This window comes from Vigna unguiculata, chromosome 7, assembly GCF_037176805.1.
Source record: "Vigna unguiculata cultivar grain cowpea cultivar isolate G323 ecotype 2 chromosome 7, ASM3717680v1, whole genome shotgun sequence".
NCBI lineage: Eukaryota > Viridiplantae > Streptophyta > Magnoliopsida > Fabales > Fabaceae > Vigna > Vigna unguiculata.
The window spans coordinates 39,513,734-39,535,901 of record NC_140798.1 but is presented as its reverse complement, the minus strand read 5'-3'; the positions used below and the strand labels follow the sequence as shown (position 1 = coordinate 39,535,901).

Below are 22,168 nucleotides of genomic sequence, written 5' to 3'. Positions count from 1 at the left end.
AATAGTAATGCATGAAATTTGTTCTTGGGACAACATTAACTTTTAAGTGACGTGTCTAATGATTATATGTCATACTGACTGGACTGACATGTTAGAACATGTCACAGTCAAGTGGTGTGATTGACACATATAATTTTAAAAAAGAAATTCTTCTTTTTTATTTATTCATACATATATTCTTTTTTGTATTTTTACTCTGAATGACGTATTTCATGTATTTAAAATAAATAAAAAAGTTATAATATCAATTTTAAATTAATTAAATTTAATGAAATAAAATATATTTAACTAAGTTTTAAGTAAAATGTAGGTATTTTTAATTAAATATTCATAGTTTTCAATTAAGTATTTACTATTTAATTTTTTTCATTATTATAAAGATATAATTGCTATCTTATTCTAGTAAAGGTTTCTAATTATTTACTGAGATGTCCCTAGTCACTTTGTTAGAGGTCTTTAGTCACCTCGTGAGAGGTCCCTAGTCACCTGATGAGAGGTCTCTGGTCACTTGCTGAGAAGTTCTTAATCACTCGCGTAGAGCTCCCTAGTCATTTGCTGAGAGGTCCTTGGTCACTCGCTAAGAGGTCCTTAACCACTAGCTAAGAGATCCCTCTGGTCACTTGCAGGTCACTTGCTAAGATGTCCCTGGTCACCTGTTGAAAGGTCCTTGGTCACTTGTTGAGAGGTCCTTAGTCTCTACTTAGATGTCCCTGGTCACTTGCTAAGAGGTCCTTGGCTACTTGTTGAGAGGTCTTTGGTTACATCCTGAGAAATCCATGGTCACTTACGGAGAGGTCTTTGTTCTCTATTGAGAGGTCCTTGATCACTTACTGAGAGGTCCTTGATCACTTGCTAAGAGGCCTCTGATCACTTGTTGAGAGGTTCCTAATCACTTGTTGAGAGGTCCCTAGTCTCTACAAAAAGATCCCTAGTCATTTGTTGAGAATCTTTAATCACTTGGTGAGAAGTTCTTGGTCTTTGTTAACAAATCTTTGGTCTCTGCTGAGAGGTTTCTGATTACTTGTTGAGAGATCATTTACAATAAGACCGAAGTCTCGATAAAGCCAAATCTAGCTTGCCATCAGAACTTGACAAACCAAAGTTTTGGACCCAATTACTTTCCAAATTAGTTAAATTTGGTTTTTCTAATGAAAAATATATTTTAAGGATTAATTACTTTTGTAATGAATTATTATTATTACACCTTATTTCTGTTTGAGAATTTGGTTGAAATGTCAATATAAACAATTTTGTTTGAATGTAAACAATTGTACAAAACAATAATATGTATGATATAAATATATACTTTTTTAAGTTTTAATTTTCAAGTGTAAAGAAAATTTGTATTATAAATAAACTGTTAACTAAATCCTCTAATTTGTGCTGTGAATTCAATAATCACTTCTACTTCCATCTTCAACCAATAATTAATTAATGCCAAACAAATCATTATTTCTTAGTGGCACCGATACGTGTTAATGTACTGATTTATGAATATATCACATGCATGAATTATAATTGTTAATTAATGTGGTTTGTTACAGTCAGTTTGTATAATCGTTTAATTTTCAGCGTGTAAAACTAATAAATATTCGAGCTTATCCTAAAATAGGCATAAACTAACAAATCCACACAAACCAATAAAAATTGACGACTCAATCCATTTGTATCATAAAACTGAATTTTAATTAAATTAATTTGAAGATTATGAACTGGTCAAAAGTTTTAAAATATCAAAAGCTGATCTATACTTTAGTCAATACAAATATTTTTAAAATATTTGTTAGTACAAAAAATCGAGTAAATTATGTTAACACAATATTATTTTGATTTGTTCGTTAAAATAGAAAATTTACAGCATTTATATTTTTTTTAAGAAAATAATTATGATTAGATAATATTATCTTATTGTTGAAACTTAAACCTAATGATTATAATTTATATATATTTTAATGTTTAAAACTTCTAAATTATATTTTTCTAGTTACAATATTACTGAATTATATTTTCATGTTTCTTTAATACTATTTATTTATTATTATCATATGATATCGATTTAACCCTCATAATCTTTAAATTCTAAATCAGTTTGTTAACCTATTAATTGTACTCTTTATAAATAAAGATGATGAGTAATCAGATCATCATTTTCTAACAATTAGAAATAATTTTAATGTAGAAGTGTCATATTCAACTCTTTAGTTTGAAGACCTAAATTTTAATGAAATTTTCATCAAACTAAGTTTACGTGGAATGAAACAAAAAAAAATTAAGATCAATTTAACTAAAATTCTGAATCTTGAAACTAAAAAAGAAATAATCTTAAATTTTAACAAAATACAATATATGGAATCTTAAGTTGTAAAAAGTATAAATATAAACAAAATGAAAATAAAATCTAACTTTTATAAGATCACAGTAAAATTGATTTATTTTTAAATAATAAAAAAAACCTGCTTAAACTAATACAATTAGTCATGACAACACCTTTATAGAAAGAGCTACTAAATAATCCAAAAGTAAGTGTGAAAAAGATAAGATATGATGTCACAAACAGTCACAAACAGCAAATGAATGGAATTTCAAGAAAAGACAGCATGCATATGAATAGCGGCGCCGGTTATTGCCATATTGGCCCAATTTGTTTATTTAATTTATTCCCATATTGGCCCAATACTTATATATTATTATATTATAGATAGATTATAATAAAAATCTCCATAACAAGGTTTCGGTTTTCTATTAAACAATTTTAAAATATTTTTGTTTTCTGTTTATATCACTTTCTACTATATTAACGCTTTTTTTACAATATAATCTCAAACTACTTATTTTAACCGACAATATTTATTTTATTTTGTAAATTGAATTTTATGTTTAATTTTTTTAATAGTACTAAATAGCTTTATATTATTTGCGATTTATGTGAAACATATTATGTTTGATATATTTAAAATATTTATTTATCCCCCAAAAATATTTGTTATGGAAAATTTTTATCGTGCTTGTTTATTAATTTTGAAAGTAAAAACTACTAATATTATTTACATTAGGTTAATATAATTATACTATAAATAGAAAAACTACTTATGAGGTTGCAGGGTTAAAGTAACAAGTTTTTGTTGCTTGGTTACTCTGATATTCTGCATTTTATTGTCTTGTTTTCTTCAGCATTCAACAAACCTTTCACGCTCTCCATCTCCATCTTCCCATCCCTTTTTTCAATACCTATTCCCTCTCTGTTCTTTCTTTTCTTTTTCTGCAAGGTTTGTTCTTTTTTTGTTCTGTTATCTCTTCCTCGTGATTTTTTTTAAGTGTTTTTCTCTTTTCCCCCTCTTTTTGGGTGATCGGATATTTTTTAATCTGGATAAGGTATTAGGGTTTTTCTTTAATGATTCTAGGTTTTCGCTTTGGAATTCTGATGCATTGGGAGTGCAAATCAAGGGTTCTCTTTGTCTTTTGTATGCTAAATTTTCAACTTTTAGCATCTTTCTTGACGTTAAACTAGCCTTCTAGTGGGCGTAATGGTGGATGATATCCCAATTTTCCTCTCTTGTGGCTTTTTGGGTTAGATTGAGCATTTTCTGGAGTAGGTGGAAACTGGCTTGGTGTGATGCTTCTGATCTATGTTTTCTTATGGTGGATTTGATGAGTGATAATACGTTTTCACTTTTCATTATTTTCATTATGAATTGTGTTTTAATAGTCAGACAAAAAGAATATCATATAATCATATTATTCTTTTTAAATCTTGCGTAAAATTGGTTGTATTTATTTCACTATGATGTGCATCACACGTATTAAAGCGGGGATCATCCTACACAGTTTGACTATCAACCTTTGTTTATTTTCAGCAATTGAACTCTTCAGAGGCATAAAGGTAAAGCAAGTTGGTTTCTGGAGTAGTTAGAATTACATGTGTTTTGTGGGCAGATGGCAACACATGACATGGATCCCGATGTTGTTCGCTGGGGTCTTCATCTTCTAGATGTTTGCACGCTTTCCCATCATGGTTCGCCTAGTATCCTTACCCACTATGATCCTGATTTTAGTCGAGTTGAATATGTCAGAGAAGGATACTGTCAGCATGAGTATGTGGAGAATGACGAGGCTGTTGCACGAGCTTATCAAGAAGAATTATCACAACTTGACTCCATGGGAGCTTCTGGGACACCCAGTTATCAGAATGAGGGAATGCAAGGAACTGTCTATACACAAGATTGGCCTCATTCTTCAAATGGAAACTATAATTATGGTAGAAAGTTGCTGTTCTGAATTAGTTTTTTGCTTTGCTAGTTGTATTTTGTTTTATTTTTTATTTAATGCATTTTCTAATCCTGTCGTGATAAATTTGTCATCGTTTAGGAAACGAGTCTTGTCAGAACTCTGTAGATGAGTCCCCGTACAATATGAAAGATGTGGAGAATTATGGTCCAAGTGAAAGGGGAAATGATATGCATGACATTGATGTTTTTGGTTCCTCTAGGTCAGGAGAGGTACCTGTTATTAGAGATGATGTCTGGGATTCTTTGGAAATATCAGACGAATCTTCTCTTGATGGCGAAGTTGGCAAAAGATTATACCAGATGGTTCCCATCCCCGTAAGTGTAGCTCTAGTCCATCCACTTAATTTTGTTTTATGGTCATGATGTATCTCTTCTGCTCAGATCATGAGAAACAAAGTTCAATGTATAACAATTATGTGCCACCCTTTACACTGTAATATTAAACGTGACGCTGAAGCTTAATAATTATAATTTATACACACACCAGAACAAAATAATCAATTATGAGCAGTAGGGGTACAATTGTGGGGTGGCAGAACAGAGCTCCTGAGGCACTCATCATAGAGTGTCTGGCTGTTGCTGCCCTCACGCCACAAATCACAAAAAATCACTGCAATTTGTGGGCTATGCCACCGCACCTCTGTTTGCACTGTTCCTGGACAGTCTATGCGACCAGGTTGTGCTGAGCAACCTTTTTTCTGCGTCTGTTGTACAACTTCTAGTGTGACAAAATGGTTGGGGTGAAGTTGTGGGCTGACGGGAGAAAGAGGCTAAGTTTTTTCTTTTCTTGCGTGAGGAGGTGACAAATAATGGGAGAAATTAGAAAGAGGCTTTTTTTTTATTGGGTGAGAAAGGGTGTTGGGTCTAAGCCTCACATTGGCCCACTCTCCACCCCAAGCAGTCCTACAATCTGAGACGGATTTTCTTGCTGTTTTTTTTTTTATTATTAATCATATACTATACTATTATAAGGTACTCTAATATTTAAAAAGAATATGAATACATAATTATAATGTGTATATTATGATAGAAACAAATATGTATACTGTAATAGAAAAAATATGTAGTATATATGTACATAGAACTGTAGACTTACTATAATCATAAGAGTTTCTATAGTTTATAAAAGTGGCTGCTATATATCTGCTGTTATCTACTGTAATAGAAAAAATATGTAGTATATATGTACATAGAACTGTAGACTTACTATAATCACAAGAGTTTCTATAGTTTATAAAAGTGGCTGCTATTATGTGCTGTTATCTGCTTTTTTCTGCTATGTACAAGACTAAAGTGTGATAGGTTATCAACATTACTGTTTAGATAGATTTCTTCTTTAAATAACACTTTATGCGCTTACTTCTCTTGCTCGTGTTTGCAGCATATTCCTAAAACCAATGAAAAAATACCATCTGATGACGAAGAGACATCAGATCATCAAAGGCTTCTAGACAGGTCTTCATTTTATGTTTTTATATCTGTTGGCTTGAGTAGTTTTCCATATAGAAGTGAAATTCTGTACAATAATTAGAAGAGAACTCCCTAACCCCGAAATACAACCAAAAACTGTCTTAATCCGCCCTGTGTATCTTTAATGAGCTGTGAGGATAATTCATCTCCAAGAGTTGAAAATAAAAAGTAACAGGGAAACAGAAAACTGGTATTGCAGAAATGTTGATCAGTTGCTTTGTGTAACAGAGATGTTTGTCTTTTAAAATACCAAGCAATAGCTATGCCGAGTGGAGGGACAAAAGTATTGCTCATCAAAAGGTCAAATTATACCTTATCAACTGTAGTTTTGATGCTTTCTCTAGAGAAGAGAAGAGGAAGCAACCATCAAATCACCCCTTGTGTTTTGTGATGAAGCTTTTGAATAATGTTGTGCTTTCATGATTTAGTTTTCTACAGAAACAAAATTTTCTTGGCCTAAACATTTTCCCATTTCAAGAAGGTTGGAAATGTAAAACTGAATCAACATGATTTCTTATCGGATCTCCCACATCTGCCTGTGAGAAGTCCTTCGTAGTATTCTTTATCCTTTAGTCCAAATCCGTCCGAATAAGAAAGAGTTAGGGGGAATATTGGACAAGTGAGGTTGAATTAGTCAAATAGAATAAAATTTGTTCTATCTAGCTCTTTCTTCTTTTTATTTCTCCTTCACTTTGCATTTAAATTTGAACAAAATGTATGTCTATCTTTGTCTTTTTGTTATTGGGCATTTATCTAAATTTAAGAATTTGGTCTTTCTTAGATTGCAGTTATATGATCTGATTGAGAATAAGGTTCAAGGAGATGGTAACTGCCAGGTTGGTTCTTTATTCTTATTATTGGGATGTAGTTCAATTGCTGCATTGAATATTTATCTCTTGTTGCTAGAGAATTTGTAAGTTTATTATGAGAAAAGCGCATTTAGACTTTGGTGTTGTATCTTGTGAAAATAGGCTTGGCAACATGGTGGGTTTGGCACCTCCCAAACTATGCAACCTACTTGTGCCTTTTCATTAGTTATGGAAAAGCCTGAACCTGCCTACTCCTATGACTCCTTTGAAAGCTTCTAACATCTATTTATACCAATAGCCTTATCATAATCTTTAAGAAGTAATAGGCAACCCAGAATTTAATGGAATCCAGCCAAAATGTGTCAAGATTTGGAGGGGTTGTTGGATAAAAACATTGGTGGTAATTACACTTGATAATAATGGAAGCAACTCATTCTAGAAAAAAAAAATTGGCTGAACTTTCTGGTTATGGAGGTAGACACGGGAGTACTTCCAAATTCCACCACCTCTATTTACAATTTTGTTATTTTGGTAGTGGAGTATTTATTGGAATTTTTTACAGTTATATAGCTAAACATTTTGAATTTTCTGAATATAATTTTTATGAGCATTACTACATGTCAGTGAATCATAAACTTTCATTCTCATTAGTCATAATACTCTTTCAATGGAAAATGTGCCTTATTGGAGTCATATTATTTCAGTTCCGTTCTTTGTCAGACCAGCTCTATCGATCTCCAGACCACCACCAATTTGTGCGGGAGCAGATTATTCAACAGGTTCATAAGTGTGTCTTGTATTGTCTCTTGAGTGCACTGCTTTATATTCATTGGTATTCATACATTATTTGTTTGTGTCTTTTGTCAGCTCAAATCTTCCCCAGATCTGTATTCTGGTTATGTTCCCATGGGTTATAGTGATTATTTGAAGAAGATGAGCAAGTATGTTCGTATTTCTAATCATGCTATGTTATTTTTGTTGATGTGGCTTCATTAGATTATGTGTTTACTGATAGCTTTCTGTGTGAATGTACCAGGAGTGGTGAATGGGGTGATCATGTCACATTGCAGGCGGCTGCAGATTGGGTACGAGGAAATAAACATTTTCCATTTTATTTTGCCTCCCCTATAATACTTTTTTTTATTGTCTATGCTGTCTAATGCCTTTGCAAACGTAATTGAGATTTCAAAGTGGAAAATCTTTCCGAATGTTTAAGTTAAACAAAAAATTACACTGGTTTTTTCGGCATTTATTTTGTTGAAGTTCAGAGAGAAATGAGAGAAGAGTTTCTGTATCCTCAGGCAAAATGAATTAGCCAATTTACAATAGGCGAGAGACAAGCTGTATATATCTGTCTAACTCTAGGAGTTTAATAAGATATAACAGATTAACAGGTTGTAACTAACTGTACAGCTGTCACGAGGCCTAGATATAAAAGAACTGGTACTGGAAATAGTTTACAGAGTAAAATACTACTCTGTTACTTTTAAAGTTCAAATGTTTCAAGCTATTATTTTATTCCACCACTGATTTATCCAAGGTTTAAAATGATTAGAATTATAATCTTTATATTTAATGAAGATATGGGGCTTTAAAACTGCCATAGAGGTCGGGAGCTAAGAGCTTTGTCCCCTTAACTGAGTCTGCCCATCTTAACTGAAATCAGTCAAGGTAGAAGGTTGATTCAGGATACCAAAGTTCTAGGACTAAATATGAAAGTGGTTATGAATGGTGATATGAGATTTACATTCTAAATTTGTTGATGTAAAATTTTGTAGTTTATTATTATTTTGGAGATATGTTGCTTCCATTCCGTAGGAGTTATGAACAAAATGAGTATCCTGGGTAGAATTTAAACTGTATATCGCCTGTTTGAAATGGTGGATAAAATCTGATAACCATTTTGTTGATGTATTCTCGTTTATCTTTGGGACTGATATGGTCATTTCTGATGTCCTTTCAGTATGGTGTCAAAATTCTTGTTATTACATCTTTTAAGGACACGTGTTACATAGAGATTCTTCCACAGATACAGAAGTCTGGAAGAGGTAAGATTGTATTAGCACTTGTTTAGTATGTATACATGTCTGTGCATGTGAGTAATACGATAGAGTTTGAAGTTATGCTTCATCAGCATGCTTAGTTTGTGGCTTGTGTGATTTCTGCAGTGATATTTCTGAGCTTTTGGGCAGAGGTGCATTACAACTCAATCTATCCAGAAGGAGGTAACATCTTTAGTTTCTATATGAATAGAATACAAGTTGAAGCTCTCTGTAAAAATTTAGACGTTTACAATTAATGTATTTCCACATACATTTTTCTAATCTTGATAATCCTCTATTAAATCTTTATACCATGTCCTCCAACGTTACCATTTACTAATTATTTTACCTTGAATCCTGTTTTACCAAACAGTCGACATGTAGCTAAAGATCTCTCTAGCTACAATTGCAATACTGAATATCACCCCTTGTGGGATAATACACTATTTGATTTTCAAAGTTGGAGCATGTGATATTAGGACTTTATGAGTTGCTGTCGCCTGTGAATATAGTTTTACTTTTACCTGAAGAAATATTTTCGAGGCTTTTCCTCATTTGTTCTCTAATCAGCACTGAAAATAAAAAAAGAACATTACTTATTTTTCCCTGCTGATTGCTGAAATTGACTTGGCACTAATGTTTAGCATGTGTTTTTATATTCAGAATTGCCCTCATTTCAGACAAGGAAAAAGAAGAAATGGTGGAATTTTGGTGCATAGGTACAGTCAGTCACATTTTGATGCTACTATTTCATACACCATCAGTAGTGGCTTCCATCGGCATTGTAATTATGAGCTTTTAATGTTTTTAGAGCTGTTGCTAACGCTACCTCCATTATTTTGTATATATGAACATTTTTTAGTTTTATGTATATAATTTATTCTTTTGTATATATTTATTTTATTTTATTTATCCTATCTTTTCTTGCGTAGTTTTGAAGAATGATTGACTAAGGACCTGTTTTCATTTTAAAGTATTTTATTTTTTTAATGTTTTGTTTGGGTAAAATAATTAAAAATGATTAAATTTTAATTTTTCTGTTTGGATAGATTGTTTTAATTACTATTTATTTAGTAAAAAAAAAATAGTATGAAATATATTTAATAATTGAAAAGTATCTATTGGTAATGCTATTCATTTGAAGTTGGTTGAGATTATTTATTGTCTAAAATTTGTAAGATTCCTTCGATCATTGAAATAGGGAGCTTTTTCAGTGGAATTTATTTTAAGATGTTATAATTATTTCGGTTGATGTAAAATATATTTGTCATTGTAGGCCAGTTTTCTTGGCTAACATTTTAATTGATGTTGAGTAAAAATTTCCCTTTTGACTAACCAAATTAGTTGTAGTCTCAGGTTAGCTAATAGGTTTTCCCATTTGGTGTTGTATAGTATTGGTGATCTTATCAAGAAACACAATTGTTACATATATATTGATAAAATAATTAGAAAAATGTTAATGATGATGTTAGCAAGAAACAATTGTTACATATATTGATATTGATAAAAATAATAATTAGAAAAATGTTAATAGATAAAATTTAATTATCATTTGTGGCAAAATATTGTTGTCCATTGCTCACAGATTTTGACAGATGTAACCAAAGAAATAGATTTGGCTTAGATCGATGAAAAAAATAATTTCAACAATTTTAGAGAATAACTTCTATAAAGGACGAAACTCTGTCATATATTCATTACAAAATAATCTTATAACTGAATAAAAGAACTTAAATAACATTGACTGAATAAAAAAATTGCCCGTGTTAACCGAAAAAAAAAACATTTAATGTTGACGAAAAATTACAACTTCAACTAAAAACAACAACCTAGGTGTTCATGAAAAGGTTGTTTGAAATCAGTTTAAAATATTCATAATATTAACATTGGAAATTCTAACTAATAGAGGTTAAGGATTAATACTAGTCTACATTGACTAAAAATAACTAGAATCATTGGAAGTCTAAAAAATAATAGCTAAAAAATTATAGTCACTCTTAGTTAAAAATTTAATGTCGAGTCGAGTCATATTTCAATTTTCATGTAATTGTCAACATCTTAATAAAAATCTAAATCTTAACAACAAATTGAGTGATGTTTCTACCCTATCAAATTAAATGTGTCACTTAAATTTTAGTGAAAATTAAAATTAATTTTTTTAAATTTTTTTTTTAAATTACTTTAGTTCCTCATCTTTTTAAATATGTGAATTTAGTCTTTTAAATCAAAATTTTTTAAGTTTATTTGACGTTTTAAACACATTTCTCATCCAACGTTGAAGTATCTAACATTAAAGTGAATGTGTCAAACGAACAAACTCAAATACTATCATAAACACATTTGAAACATAAAATAAACTTAAAAAAATTTGATTAAAATGACTAAATCCACATTTTTTTAAAGTTAAAGGACTAAATTAAATTAAAATTTCCAAAAAAATAATTAATTTTCATTAAAAATTAAAAATTAAAAATAAAAACATATTTAACCATCGTAAATTTAACTCAAGTTAACCATATTTTAATTTTGATGTAATAGTCAACGTCTTAATTTCAACTTAGTGAGTAATGTTTGAACTGGAAGAAACTAAGTAGAATTTCACGTTTTTTATTTTTAGGTAATAAATGAAATGACACCATTCCAAGTAGTAAAACTGTGAGAACATTTTATCATCAAAATAATTTTTCAACAAAATAAATTATTTTACAAATGATTTTCAGAAATCAATCGTTCATTCTTTTGTGAAATATATTTTTTAGAAGCTTTTTATCAAGTGAGCCATGGAGTGAGAGGTGAAATTTGGTGGAGTGTAAAAAGCTTTTAGCCGAGAAAGAAAAGTCCGGACAGGTTAGGGGTTTAATTTATTTAATTTTTTTCTATCTTATAAAAAATTAGTTTAAATACTTTTGGTTCTTACAATATATTCTTATTTTATTCCTTAAAATATATTCTTCATTATAGTAGGGGTAAGCTTTCGAATGTGAACAAATAGTTTTTTTTTTTTAAGGGTTATCCTTAAAAAACGATCATGTTATCTAATATTAGGGGTAGTTTTAACTAGACTTTATTTTAGTTTCTTAGTTATGTCTATCAACTTATACAATACTTTATCCATATAATTATTGTATAAATTTTATTATAATGTATTAAAATTATATATATATAATATTTTTAAAAAACAATTATATATATATATATATTTATTTGTATCTAATTGAATAAAGATTCATTATTTTGACTTTAATTTTGCATGGAAGAAGAAAAACTTCCGTCAAAAACCAAAATAAGAAAATAAAAATTAAAAATTGAAAGAAGAGAAAAAATTGCTTGACGAATAAAAATTAATTATTAATTCTATTTTATCAAGAAAATAATTATAATTAGCTTTAAAAGGTTAAAAAAAAGTAAAAAGAAAATAGAAAAAATTATTGAAAAATTATACTTATAAATTATACATTCAATATAACTTAAGTGGACATGACTGTACAAAATAGGTATAAATTATAAATTAGTTTAAAAGGAAAAGCGGACTTAATTGATATGATGCATGTCACTCACTGAATCGTCACAACCATCCCCATCCATATCATACTTCCGTGACAGTTATACACTCTTAATAATTAATAATAAAGTGCAATTATTTTTCAGAAGCTTATAAATATGTAATTACCGAAGGTCTTACTTATCCTGTAAATAAATTTTATTTATTTTTGAGTAATTTTGTAATTAAAAAATAGTTAAAAAATAGTTGAAATGATTAAATTTTTAAAAAACTGTTAAATTGATAAAATAATTATTTTAACTTAAAAAAGTTATTTAAAAGATAAATTTGAAAAACAAATGGCCATCAAAAAAGAAAATCACTTTCGTATATAGGAATAGATGAAAGTGATGACGTAGCACTAATATTCCATCAACAAGTTCTGGAAACAAAATAATAGCATACACTTGTATTACATAAGGTTTTGTAAAATTAAGGAACCACAATAAAACAGATATTAGAGCCGGAAAAGAAATTATAATAATTTAATTTACTTATATTTATATTATATGCTAATTTATTGCTTAGTATGTCGCATAAGATAAAAATATGTTTAATTATAATCTCTTAGTTATACATTTTAAAATGAATTGGGTGATCAATGGTGTAAATTTCAACCAATTCCACCCTTAGAAATATTTGAATAAAAAGTGGAGTGGTGTAATAACATAATTATAATTATACGACATTCATTTCATGTCACCCACCACTTATTCCAAAAGGAATATGATATTTCAGAAACTCATTCCAGAATAAGGGAAGATGGTGAAAAACCTTGTAAAAGAATAGTTAAACCTAGCATTTGTAAGGGACATAATGAGGAAATAAAAAAGAAAGATGAAGGCAGGAAATTTGCAGCATATTATTTACATAGATGAAATAGAAGTTGAGAGCCTGATCTAATAATGACTCTTGGATACTGCAATAAGTCATTTTAGCATTATTTTCTTTACAGACAATGGAGCTCATATACATACACAGTAAATACACATTGCCGTCTATTCTTGACATCCTATGTTAACTCTCCTTGCGGAGATTTTTTTCTGTCAAGTTATAGTAACGAAATGAAGCAAAATAACAAACATAATTTATTCTAATGGCTCAGCTGACCGTGTTTATCTCCAATGCTTTATACGAGGTAAAGCTTGCAGGCGACACTTGGTGATATAAACATTCATGTTAGCTGTACAAAACAAAAGCTTGTTTGGACTCTCTCCACGCCTCAGGCCAACAATCCAATACGCCTTTCTGCAAATAATCATCAAAATTCACAAATCAAACACAAAATACAAACCAAAAAATACTTCATCAAAACTCCATTCCTCACCTCCAGTTGTTATCAGCTTCTCCACGCGAGAAACTATATGTTTCCCATATGTATACCGCTTCAGGGCATTCAAGTGAACCTTGATGCGAGAAAGGATCAGCTCCAGACTTCGATCATCACAAGTCTCAAGAACCTTTTGCACCACATAATTTCCAAAAGGGTCTTTCATCATAGCCTACAAATTATGTTATGTCATTTATTTACTATCAACGTAATTCATACTTTACCTTTTATCACAAATAAATGGATCCAAACCTGTAAGGGCTCATTCTCGTCAGAAGTACCAAGCATTTCATTCACCAAAATCTGACGTTCTTCAGGACTACCAAAAGCCAAGCACTTCTCTATAACATTAGAAGCAAACTTCTGCTGGCTCATCTTAACAATCTGCCCGGCAAGCTTGTTGATAATAGCAGTCCGTTCATGTGGTTTACCATGTTCCACAATGTGCTACCAAAGAAAAGTATAGTATACAAGTATCAAAGGAATTAGTACACAACAATAGACATAAAATAGATATTATTATACAGCAACCATAATCAAAGTGGCATAAATGAGTAATTTTTTTTTAAAAAAAAGAGGAAAAATAAGGTTTATGTATCCACAAGTGAAAACAAATAAAAACCATCTTAATATTCGATACGTAAATTGGTGCTAAAACTTCAGAACAATAAGATGAAAATCAATACATCGAATTATCAACTGGACGAGATCATAATATTAGTTTTGTATCACTTGATAATGAAACCTCCATATAATAATAACTCATACAGAAAATATAAAACTGGAATAACAGTTGCCAGTGACAGAATAAATGAGCACAATAAATGTCAGTTTATCAGTTTACTTTACTCAATAGTGTTTTTCATTTAATTGTGGAAAAAATGAGCATGCCCAAGGTATTGACCTTTTCATCATAAAATGTTATATCATATAAGTAAGCCGCACAAACAGTAACAAACTGTGCATCAGATCTAAAATGCTATTTTCTGGTCAAATAAGCCAAGCAACATGCATAAAGACCTAACACTTAGACCAAGACAGAAGTAGAAAATGCTGTTTGACGAAATAGAAACACCATACTTTTCTAAAATGGGAGACACGACTAATGTCCCAAAACTATAATGCATATTACAAGCGAAGGTATTAAGCACCAAAGTGTCAAACTATAAAATGTGCATCCCTAATGCGCACGTGTGTTTCCTATACTATAAGGAAAAGTTCGTATATTGAAAGATACATACCTGAATAACATAATTTCCATACTGATCCTGTGCTAAAGTGCTGACAGATTGCATGATTTCATCCATTATAATTTGTTGGGTATTTAGATCATCACAATGTTCGAGAACCCTCTGTTTGAATCCCATGTAAACTGTTAGTAGTTAAATAAAATGCTAAAAGAAAAAAAGCGCATCATAGCCTCAATAGAAAACGCACTATGTCAAATAGTCTGACCTGAATAACCCTGCACCCATAGGGATGAGTAGAAAGAGCAACAACTTGGCCATAAAAGGATGAAACAATAAACTGGATTTTATCCTGAGGGACACACTCTATACACTTCTGAATAACATGGTTTCCATTTTGATCACGTACACATTTCATTATTGCACCATTGAGCTCAGACACCATTTGACCCTGCTGATCCCCATCAACAACTTCCAAGGCCTGTCAATAAAGTTAACTAAGTTTGATATAGTGCATTCATTTCCGCTTATCTAAAAGAAAGTAATCAAGAGAATAAATAAATGGGAGGGGGATCAGTACCCTAAAGTTTTTAACCTTGTAACAATAAATATTTATAATATCACAATAAACCAAATAAGAACTAAATTAACATTTTTTAATTTCTAATATGGACCAAAGAACTATAAAACCTTATAAGTTTGAAGAGATATCACTAGAAAATATCAAATAAATAACAAACTAACAAATTTCAGTACTGAGGAAATTAGAAAGTAATAAACAAGAGTATCCCATGTGTTTCATTATTTTCTTGATATTAAAGCATACATTCATCAGTTTGAAAAAGAACTAAGCCAAAATTACTGATGTGAAAAACAGAGATCACCTGTGTCTAAAAACAGCGGACTGAAGTTTGGCAAGAGAAAAAGGTTATGCAAAACTTAGGAAATGGGATTCTAACACTCAGGCATATGTTAATTGCAAGACAGGGAAATAACGGGAAAATACAAGGCTATGCACCTTTTGAATCACTCTGCAACCATACATTTGCAGACTAAGAGGTAAAACATGACCTGAAAGTTGGCTGGCTAATTCCTTTCTTTGACTTTCTGTACCATGCTCAAAAAACTGCACCAATGCAAGTCAAGCGTGAAATTCTTAAATGAATAACCAAATAGAATGTAGCATATTTAGGAGGAGAGTACTCAGTATATTCAGTTGTAGAAGCAAATTATACTTTCTGTATAACATAATTGCCAAATACATCAGTCATCAAGGCACGAGCATGAGGAATGATCTCAGGAAATATCTTGGTCTTCTCTTCTGCTGATGCTGTTTCTAATTTCTGCTGAATAAAGCGGCTTCCGTACTGATCAGTGCTGCATTACGACACTGATTGTTAATTCAGACTCCCAGAGCCATGCAAATAAAAATAGTGCAGGTGCAAGATTGATACCTGAATTGAACCACATGGTCAACGATATCTGAAAGTTCAAAAGGTCTGGTCTTCTTGTTCTTGAATTCATCTAGTAAGGATGAAGCAAATCTTGAATCCATATTATTGCCAATATCAGGATGCCATGAGCCACCAGAACCTCCCATTGAACTTCTCATCATAGAATTTATGCGTGATATACGTTCATTCTCAAAGAGTGGATTTCCAGATCCAAGTGCAGGAAGTGTGGAATTTGCAATCTGCTTTCCAGGATACGGCATGCCAAGACCATATGGCTGATTCCCATAGAACCCATTATTAAGCCCAGATTTGCTCAGAAGTGGAAGTTCAAACTGTTGCTTTTGTTGATTAAGAAGTGTCTCAAGATATGCTTTCCTAAGTCCCTCCAAATCTCCATGTGAAGAAGGATCAGGGAAATTCCTTATTTGAAGAGGATGACCAGAACTACTCATCCCTTGCATCGAATAATCAGAACTCTGCTGCAAGCATTGGATGAAGCGTGGGTCTAGAGTTGTGGAATGAAGTTCAGGACCAACTTGGTTTACTTGTGCATCTAAACTTTGTGCATCCCTACGAAGCCTCATAGCTGGAATGGAAAAGCTGAATTGTTAAAGCAATCTAATCAAGCTAAAATCGACTGAATATAAATGAAATGATTTAATTCACAAAAACACACATCCAAAGGAGTTCAAGAGAGAGACCTGTCTCAAGATTATTATTATAAACTGAATTCAACTTCGAGTTTACAAGATGCGCACTGGGCATATGGCCAGTGAAGTCTGCAGTTGGCAAACTTGTTGCATTTCCACTAGAATGCATATTTGCTCGAAGATTAGCAGAAGATGCAGTTTTTTTCAATAGATTGACTTGCTCATTTGAACTATAAGTGTTAAGGTTTGACATAATCTCATTTCGTCTATGCAAATTAACATTACATTGGGAGCTTAAAAGAACATCAGCATGATTATCAACTTCCATTTGTAGCTTAGATTTCAAAAGATTATCTTGCTCTGCATGTCTAGAACCTGACAAATTCAACCCAGATAAAGATGACACCACATCACTAAGATCAGTCATATTGGAAGAGTGGCCATGCTGGGTGCCCAAGCCAATACCACTTTTCTCATTGAAAACTTTACTGCCCATTGGTCTCCCAATAACCTGGGGTTCTGGGGTTTTCACCCTTGACAGAGACGTACCCACAGCAGATGCAAAACTACCAGAAAGATTTACACCATGGTTCTGAAGTCCAACCAAACCAGGGGTAGAAGCTGAAGAACGCAAGCCCTCAAAGGATTCATGATCAACAATCCCAGTGGAACCCATAATATCACCAAATGCACTGTGACTTGCTGGACGTGACATGGTGCTAGACAATGAAGCAGGTTGTTCAAGTCCTTCCTGCTAAAATGCTAACTTCAGTTGAAAGTATAACAACACATGCCCTATCAGTTTATCAGCTTAAATTATGAAGTGAAAAGCATTTTTCTGTTTCATTGGATGACTATGGTTAACAATAGAGATTGAAGGATAACGATGAAATTATGATCACAATAGATGTATTTAACAACACTAATTCAAACCCAAATCAATAAGACACTTTTCAATTTCAAAATTCAAATGATTCAAGAATAAGGAAGGATGCGTTAAGAGGAAATATGTACTTAACCTGGAAAACCCAGAACAATATTAATAATTTAATATAGATATTTATGGACACTCTACCATAGCAGACACCAAAATTAGAAATGCCCCACTAAGTACTTCAAACCTTTTATCCAAAATTTGACCAATATTTAATCAGACTTTACAAAAACTCATTTTGAGATACAAAGTATGTAAGTCATAACAATCAAATTTCTAGCTTGTCCAAAAATGAAGCAATTTTCTTGTGATTGCCACGTTTATGTATACATGAATGAAGCATTTGAAAGTAATGGATGACAAGTGCCCCATTTCATGTTGAGATAGAACACACCGTATCATAGTTTATGCAAGGCAATTTGTAGCTTAATGCAGTTTGAAATAGTTTGAAATAGCTCAATGCAAGGCAATTTATATACTTTTGACTACTAGTATCTAGTATACTGCATATATGAATATGATAAACGGACATGAACTAGTGACTCCAGATTAAGAAAAGCAGACATCTCCAGTATGTTACGGAATGTTGACAGCAGAATTTTGGCAAAACTCAGATAAAAGCGCCTGTATTTAATAACATACACCAAAAGCTTCTTTAACCACCATAACACGCCAGCAACTAGCAATCACTAACCACTATAATAGTTAGCCAATTTTTCCCGGGCAAAATAACAAACCAATTATCCATGTTTGAAAATAAAACGCAAAAAGAAAAAAATAGTGATAATGCTGCAAATTCTGATACGCATGGTATGGTATTTCATCGACGGTTGGACAGTTTAATTGATTATACAATTGCGTAACACTGATAATGAAATCAATTTTTACCATCTAAATCGGTGTCAAAATGTTGTGACAAAAAAAATGAAACCTCACAGGTAATAGCCCATAGAAAAGGTTTTATTTAGAATTTAAAATCACTACACGTGCAGCAACAACAACAATAGTTGGATTCAGTTAAAAATCATATTTTCAAAGACCAGCATTAAATAACTTTCTCTGAATTAATTACCTGAATGATGTCAGTGAAACCCATTCTCCTCCCACCAAGACCAGCTCCTGACATTCTTGTCAAACCATCCATATGTCTGTCAAGCATCTGATTTGAAGCCTGCCTAGAGACATTCCATCCACTGGTTCTCCTCAGTTCCATCAAATCATTCTCTGCCTGTTGCACAGAAAATCCTGGCTGCATTGAAAATAGAGATGAACTATCGCCATTTGTGGCCAAATTCTTCCTCCAGTCCCCAAATCCCTCAATTGAAGAAGACCCGCCACCGTGAAACCTTTGTGCAACACGCCAGTCTTCCTTGGACAACAACGGTGGAGGCAACCTAGGATTTATACTCTCATGTGAGTAGTAATACGAAAGGTATGCAGGATGTGACCGGATCTCATCTTCAGTCAAAAGTCCACTGTTACTACTCCTCCTATCATTGATCAACCCAAAATCAGAATTCCTAAGGCTCCCAAAAGCACTCAACGATCCCTCCACTGTTGGAGGCGCACTTCCACTCCTACAAATATTGAAATCCCTCTCTCGATTGATAAACTGCTGATTACGCTGCTCTTGCAGTATCTTCTCCAGCTCACTCTGCAAAGAGTCTTCAACAGTCCCATTTGACAAAGGATGCAAATCGTCATCTAATGTTTGCATACCTACCTTACTCCCACTGGTCATCTGCATTTTCCAAACTAGAAGTCACCAACCAATGCCACCAAAAAATATTCCATCACAGTTGAACCAAACAAAAAAAATTAACACAAAATGAAAAAAATAAAAATAAAAATAAAAAACATATCCATACCTTAATCCACTTTCTTGGTGCCAAGAAATCAGAGGAAACAAAGCAAAACACAAAAATAACATAACAATCACGGTTTCTTCTCTTTCACTATATCGTCCAAAAGGAAAATCCCCCGCCCCATCATTTCATCAAACACAACCCCTACTACATTCTCTCTCTTCCTTTTACACAGAAATTTGACATGCAAAAATAAATGAAGAAATTTTAATTACAGGAGGGAAACAATCATACCTAAGACTCCACAGCCCAAACGCAACCGTCACACATCAACCCAAACAAAGCCCGAAATCCGATCCTTTCTGAGACAAAAATTGAGAAACCCATTATCAAAAAAAGACAAGACAACCACTTCCGACAATTCCCGTGCAAATCAACACGTACATCTTGCACATTTCGACAAAAATCAAGCAGGGAAATCAATCAAGATTCCCTCCAAGGAAAAACAAGTTGCAGAGATTAATGAAAGGGGAATCAGAGTTACCGTTCAGAATGGAGTTGTGAGGATGAGGAAGCTGAAAATGAAATTGCTTTGTTTTCTGTTCCAAATCTTCAAAACAAGAATTCTGAGAAAAAGGGATTATTTGCAGAGAGATGATGATGATGATGCGGTGGGCCTTGGGCCGATTTGATCACATTGCCTTTTTCTTTCATTTCTGTTATTACATATATAATTGTTAGTGATCATCAAATTTTTGCTTTTTTTTAATTATTTTTGCCTTTTGAATCTCGTAAAATAATTATAATAAAAGGATAATTTAGTCTTTTTATTTATTTTTTAATTAAGGCACGGTCCAATTCCTATGAATTTTTGGTAGGAAGTGATAACATTTATGAGAAAGGTTTAAAGTGTATTACAAAATTTAGAGGTAACTCATTGGGATATTAATAAGCAATTTTAGAGTAACTAACTCATTGACATGTCTGAGTCAAATTCTAACGTACTACGTGTCACCATTTGTTTAATGTAATATATCTGTACCATAATAACTGAGAATTTAAGATTCTCTTAGTTGGATTAAAATTGAATAAAACATGATCAAGAATAAAGTGGGGGTTTATGTGGTATTTTTATTTGGACGAAAATATAAAAAAAAATTAAAAAAAGTGGAATCAATTAATTTTCAAAATTATTTTAAATATATAACTCATAAACAATATCATCTATTCATCTAAATCATATTCAAACTTCATCTTTTAATCATTTCAATTCAATCTTGTCCCCTTAGATCAAATTAGGCATGTTTAAACTCATAATCTATCATAAAATATTGTATAATTTTACTCTATTTATCTACATTATACTTAATTTTAATCGAGAAAACTCTAATCTAGATAGTACATCCCACTGACATTAACAATATTCAATTTAAAATATTTTAAATAATCGTTTATCAAATTAAACCTAACAACACTTAAGTTCAAGATAATATAGCCCTCCATATCTACAACATTTATTATAAGGTTTTATCAACAATACAAATAGCCCTCTTTACCTATAATATTTATTATCATAACAAAAACCTTATAAATTTCAGTATATGATACAAATAAGAAAAAAAGTGAGAAAATCACTTTTCTCAATTGATTTGACTAATAAACCTGAGTAAATAAAAACTTTCTATAAAATTCTGATCAAATAAACATGTTCTATAATTCTTAATTATTATGAGGTATCATCATATTCATGCAAGTATAAATTTAAATAGAAGGAGGAGATGAATGAAAGAATATAAGAGAAGAGAAAATTGGAGAAAAAAGAATGATGGGAAATGGGGATTTTTACATTATATAATATATGAAATTATTAATGCAACAATTATGACTTAATTAATTGTTTTGCTTTAATTTAAGCACACTTTTGTATGATTTTTTTTAAGATTCTTATTTTTTCAATAAGTTTTTTGTATGATATTTTTTCATTACGAGCTTTCATGTGAAATTTTATGTAAATCTTACTTGTACTTGAGATTGTACCTTTTTTAGATGAATGATTAAAAGAAAAGAAAGAGGAAAAGATCGAAATGATTAAAGTATGAAGTTAGTGATGTTTCTTTTAAGGGATTCAGAGTGATTTTAGAGTGGATTAAGAAGTGAAATTTGGAAAAGTTTGTCACTAAGTTGACTGATGTGACATATTTTAAAAAAAAATTTAATATATAAAAAATTTAGATTACCAAAATGTCCCTATTGTTATATGTAATATAAAATTATATATAAATGATATTAGAGTTATTTTTATAAATTTTTTTGAATGATTGATAATATAAAAAAAATCATTTATAAAAAAATGAATAATATAATATATTTTATATGAAAATAAATTTAATATATAAGGTGAAAAATAATTTATTTACATGGAGACAAATTTTTCTTTTTAATAGTAATTTTAGAAGTAATAATTTTTTACTATAATCATAATACATTATTATTTGTGTTACTAATTTTTATTATGTTGTTTTTTATGATAAGAAGAATGAATATAAGTGAGGGAGTAATTTGGTAAATTTGGCCATGTCATCCTCTAATCTCACTATGGATACTAGGATTGAATTTTCAATGAATTTCCTAATCATATTCTCTCTCCTTTTATCACTCTC

General features: G+C 31.3%; 2 protein-coding genes across 5 annotated transcripts; one reads left to right on the top strand and one right to left on the bottom strand.

Annotated features, from left to right (window-relative positions):
* Nucleotides 1-3,093: 3,093 nt before the first annotated feature.
* On the top strand, nucleotides 3,094-9,497 carry LOC114192270 (Cysteine proteinases superfamily protein). The gene is made up of 11 exons (XM_028081935.2): nucleotides 3,094-3,266; nucleotides 3,855-4,255; nucleotides 4,366-4,601; nucleotides 5,668-5,741; nucleotides 6,538-6,592; nucleotides 7,270-7,344; nucleotides 7,433-7,506; nucleotides 7,602-7,650; nucleotides 8,529-8,613; nucleotides 8,734-8,790; nucleotides 9,271-9,497. The coding sequence occupies exons 2-11, from the start codon at nucleotides 3,934-3,936 to the stop codon at nucleotides 9,324-9,326; spliced, it is 1,083 nt and encodes a 360-aa protein (XP_027937736.1). The 5' UTR covers nucleotides 3,094-3,266; nucleotides 3,855-3,933; the 3' UTR covers nucleotides 9,327-9,497.
* Nucleotides 9,498-12,986: 3,489 nt separating this feature from the next.
* On the bottom strand, nucleotides 12,987-20,227 carry PUM4 (pumilio 4). Of its 4 annotated transcripts, XM_028081932.2 has the most exons (12): nucleotides 20,053-20,227; nucleotides 19,803-19,870; nucleotides 18,776-19,444; nucleotides 16,821-17,523; nucleotides 16,120-16,705; nucleotides 15,901-16,042; nucleotides 15,684-15,791; nucleotides 14,934-15,146; nucleotides 14,720-14,830; nucleotides 13,731-13,925; nucleotides 13,476-13,650; nucleotides 12,987-13,396 (listed from the first exon to the last, which is right to left on the bottom strand). In XM_028081932.2, the coding sequence occupies exons 3-12, from the start codon at nucleotides 19,442-19,444 to the stop codon at nucleotides 13,371-13,373; spliced, it is 2,928 nt and encodes a 975-aa protein (XP_027937733.1). In that variant the 5' UTR covers nucleotides 19,803-19,870; nucleotides 20,053-20,227; the 3' UTR covers nucleotides 12,987-13,370. The 4 variants fall into 4 exon arrangements, with proteins under 4 accessions (XP_027937733.1, XP_027937734.1, XP_085532022.1 ...); XM_028081933.2 differs by lacking the exon at nucleotides 19,803-19,870 and having other exon boundaries at nucleotides 20,053-20,211; XM_085675896.1 differs by lacking the exons at nucleotides 19,803-19,870; nucleotides 20,053-20,227 and having other exon boundaries at nucleotides 18,776-19,450.
* Between the last annotated feature and the right edge of the window lie 1,941 nt (nucleotides 20,228-22,168).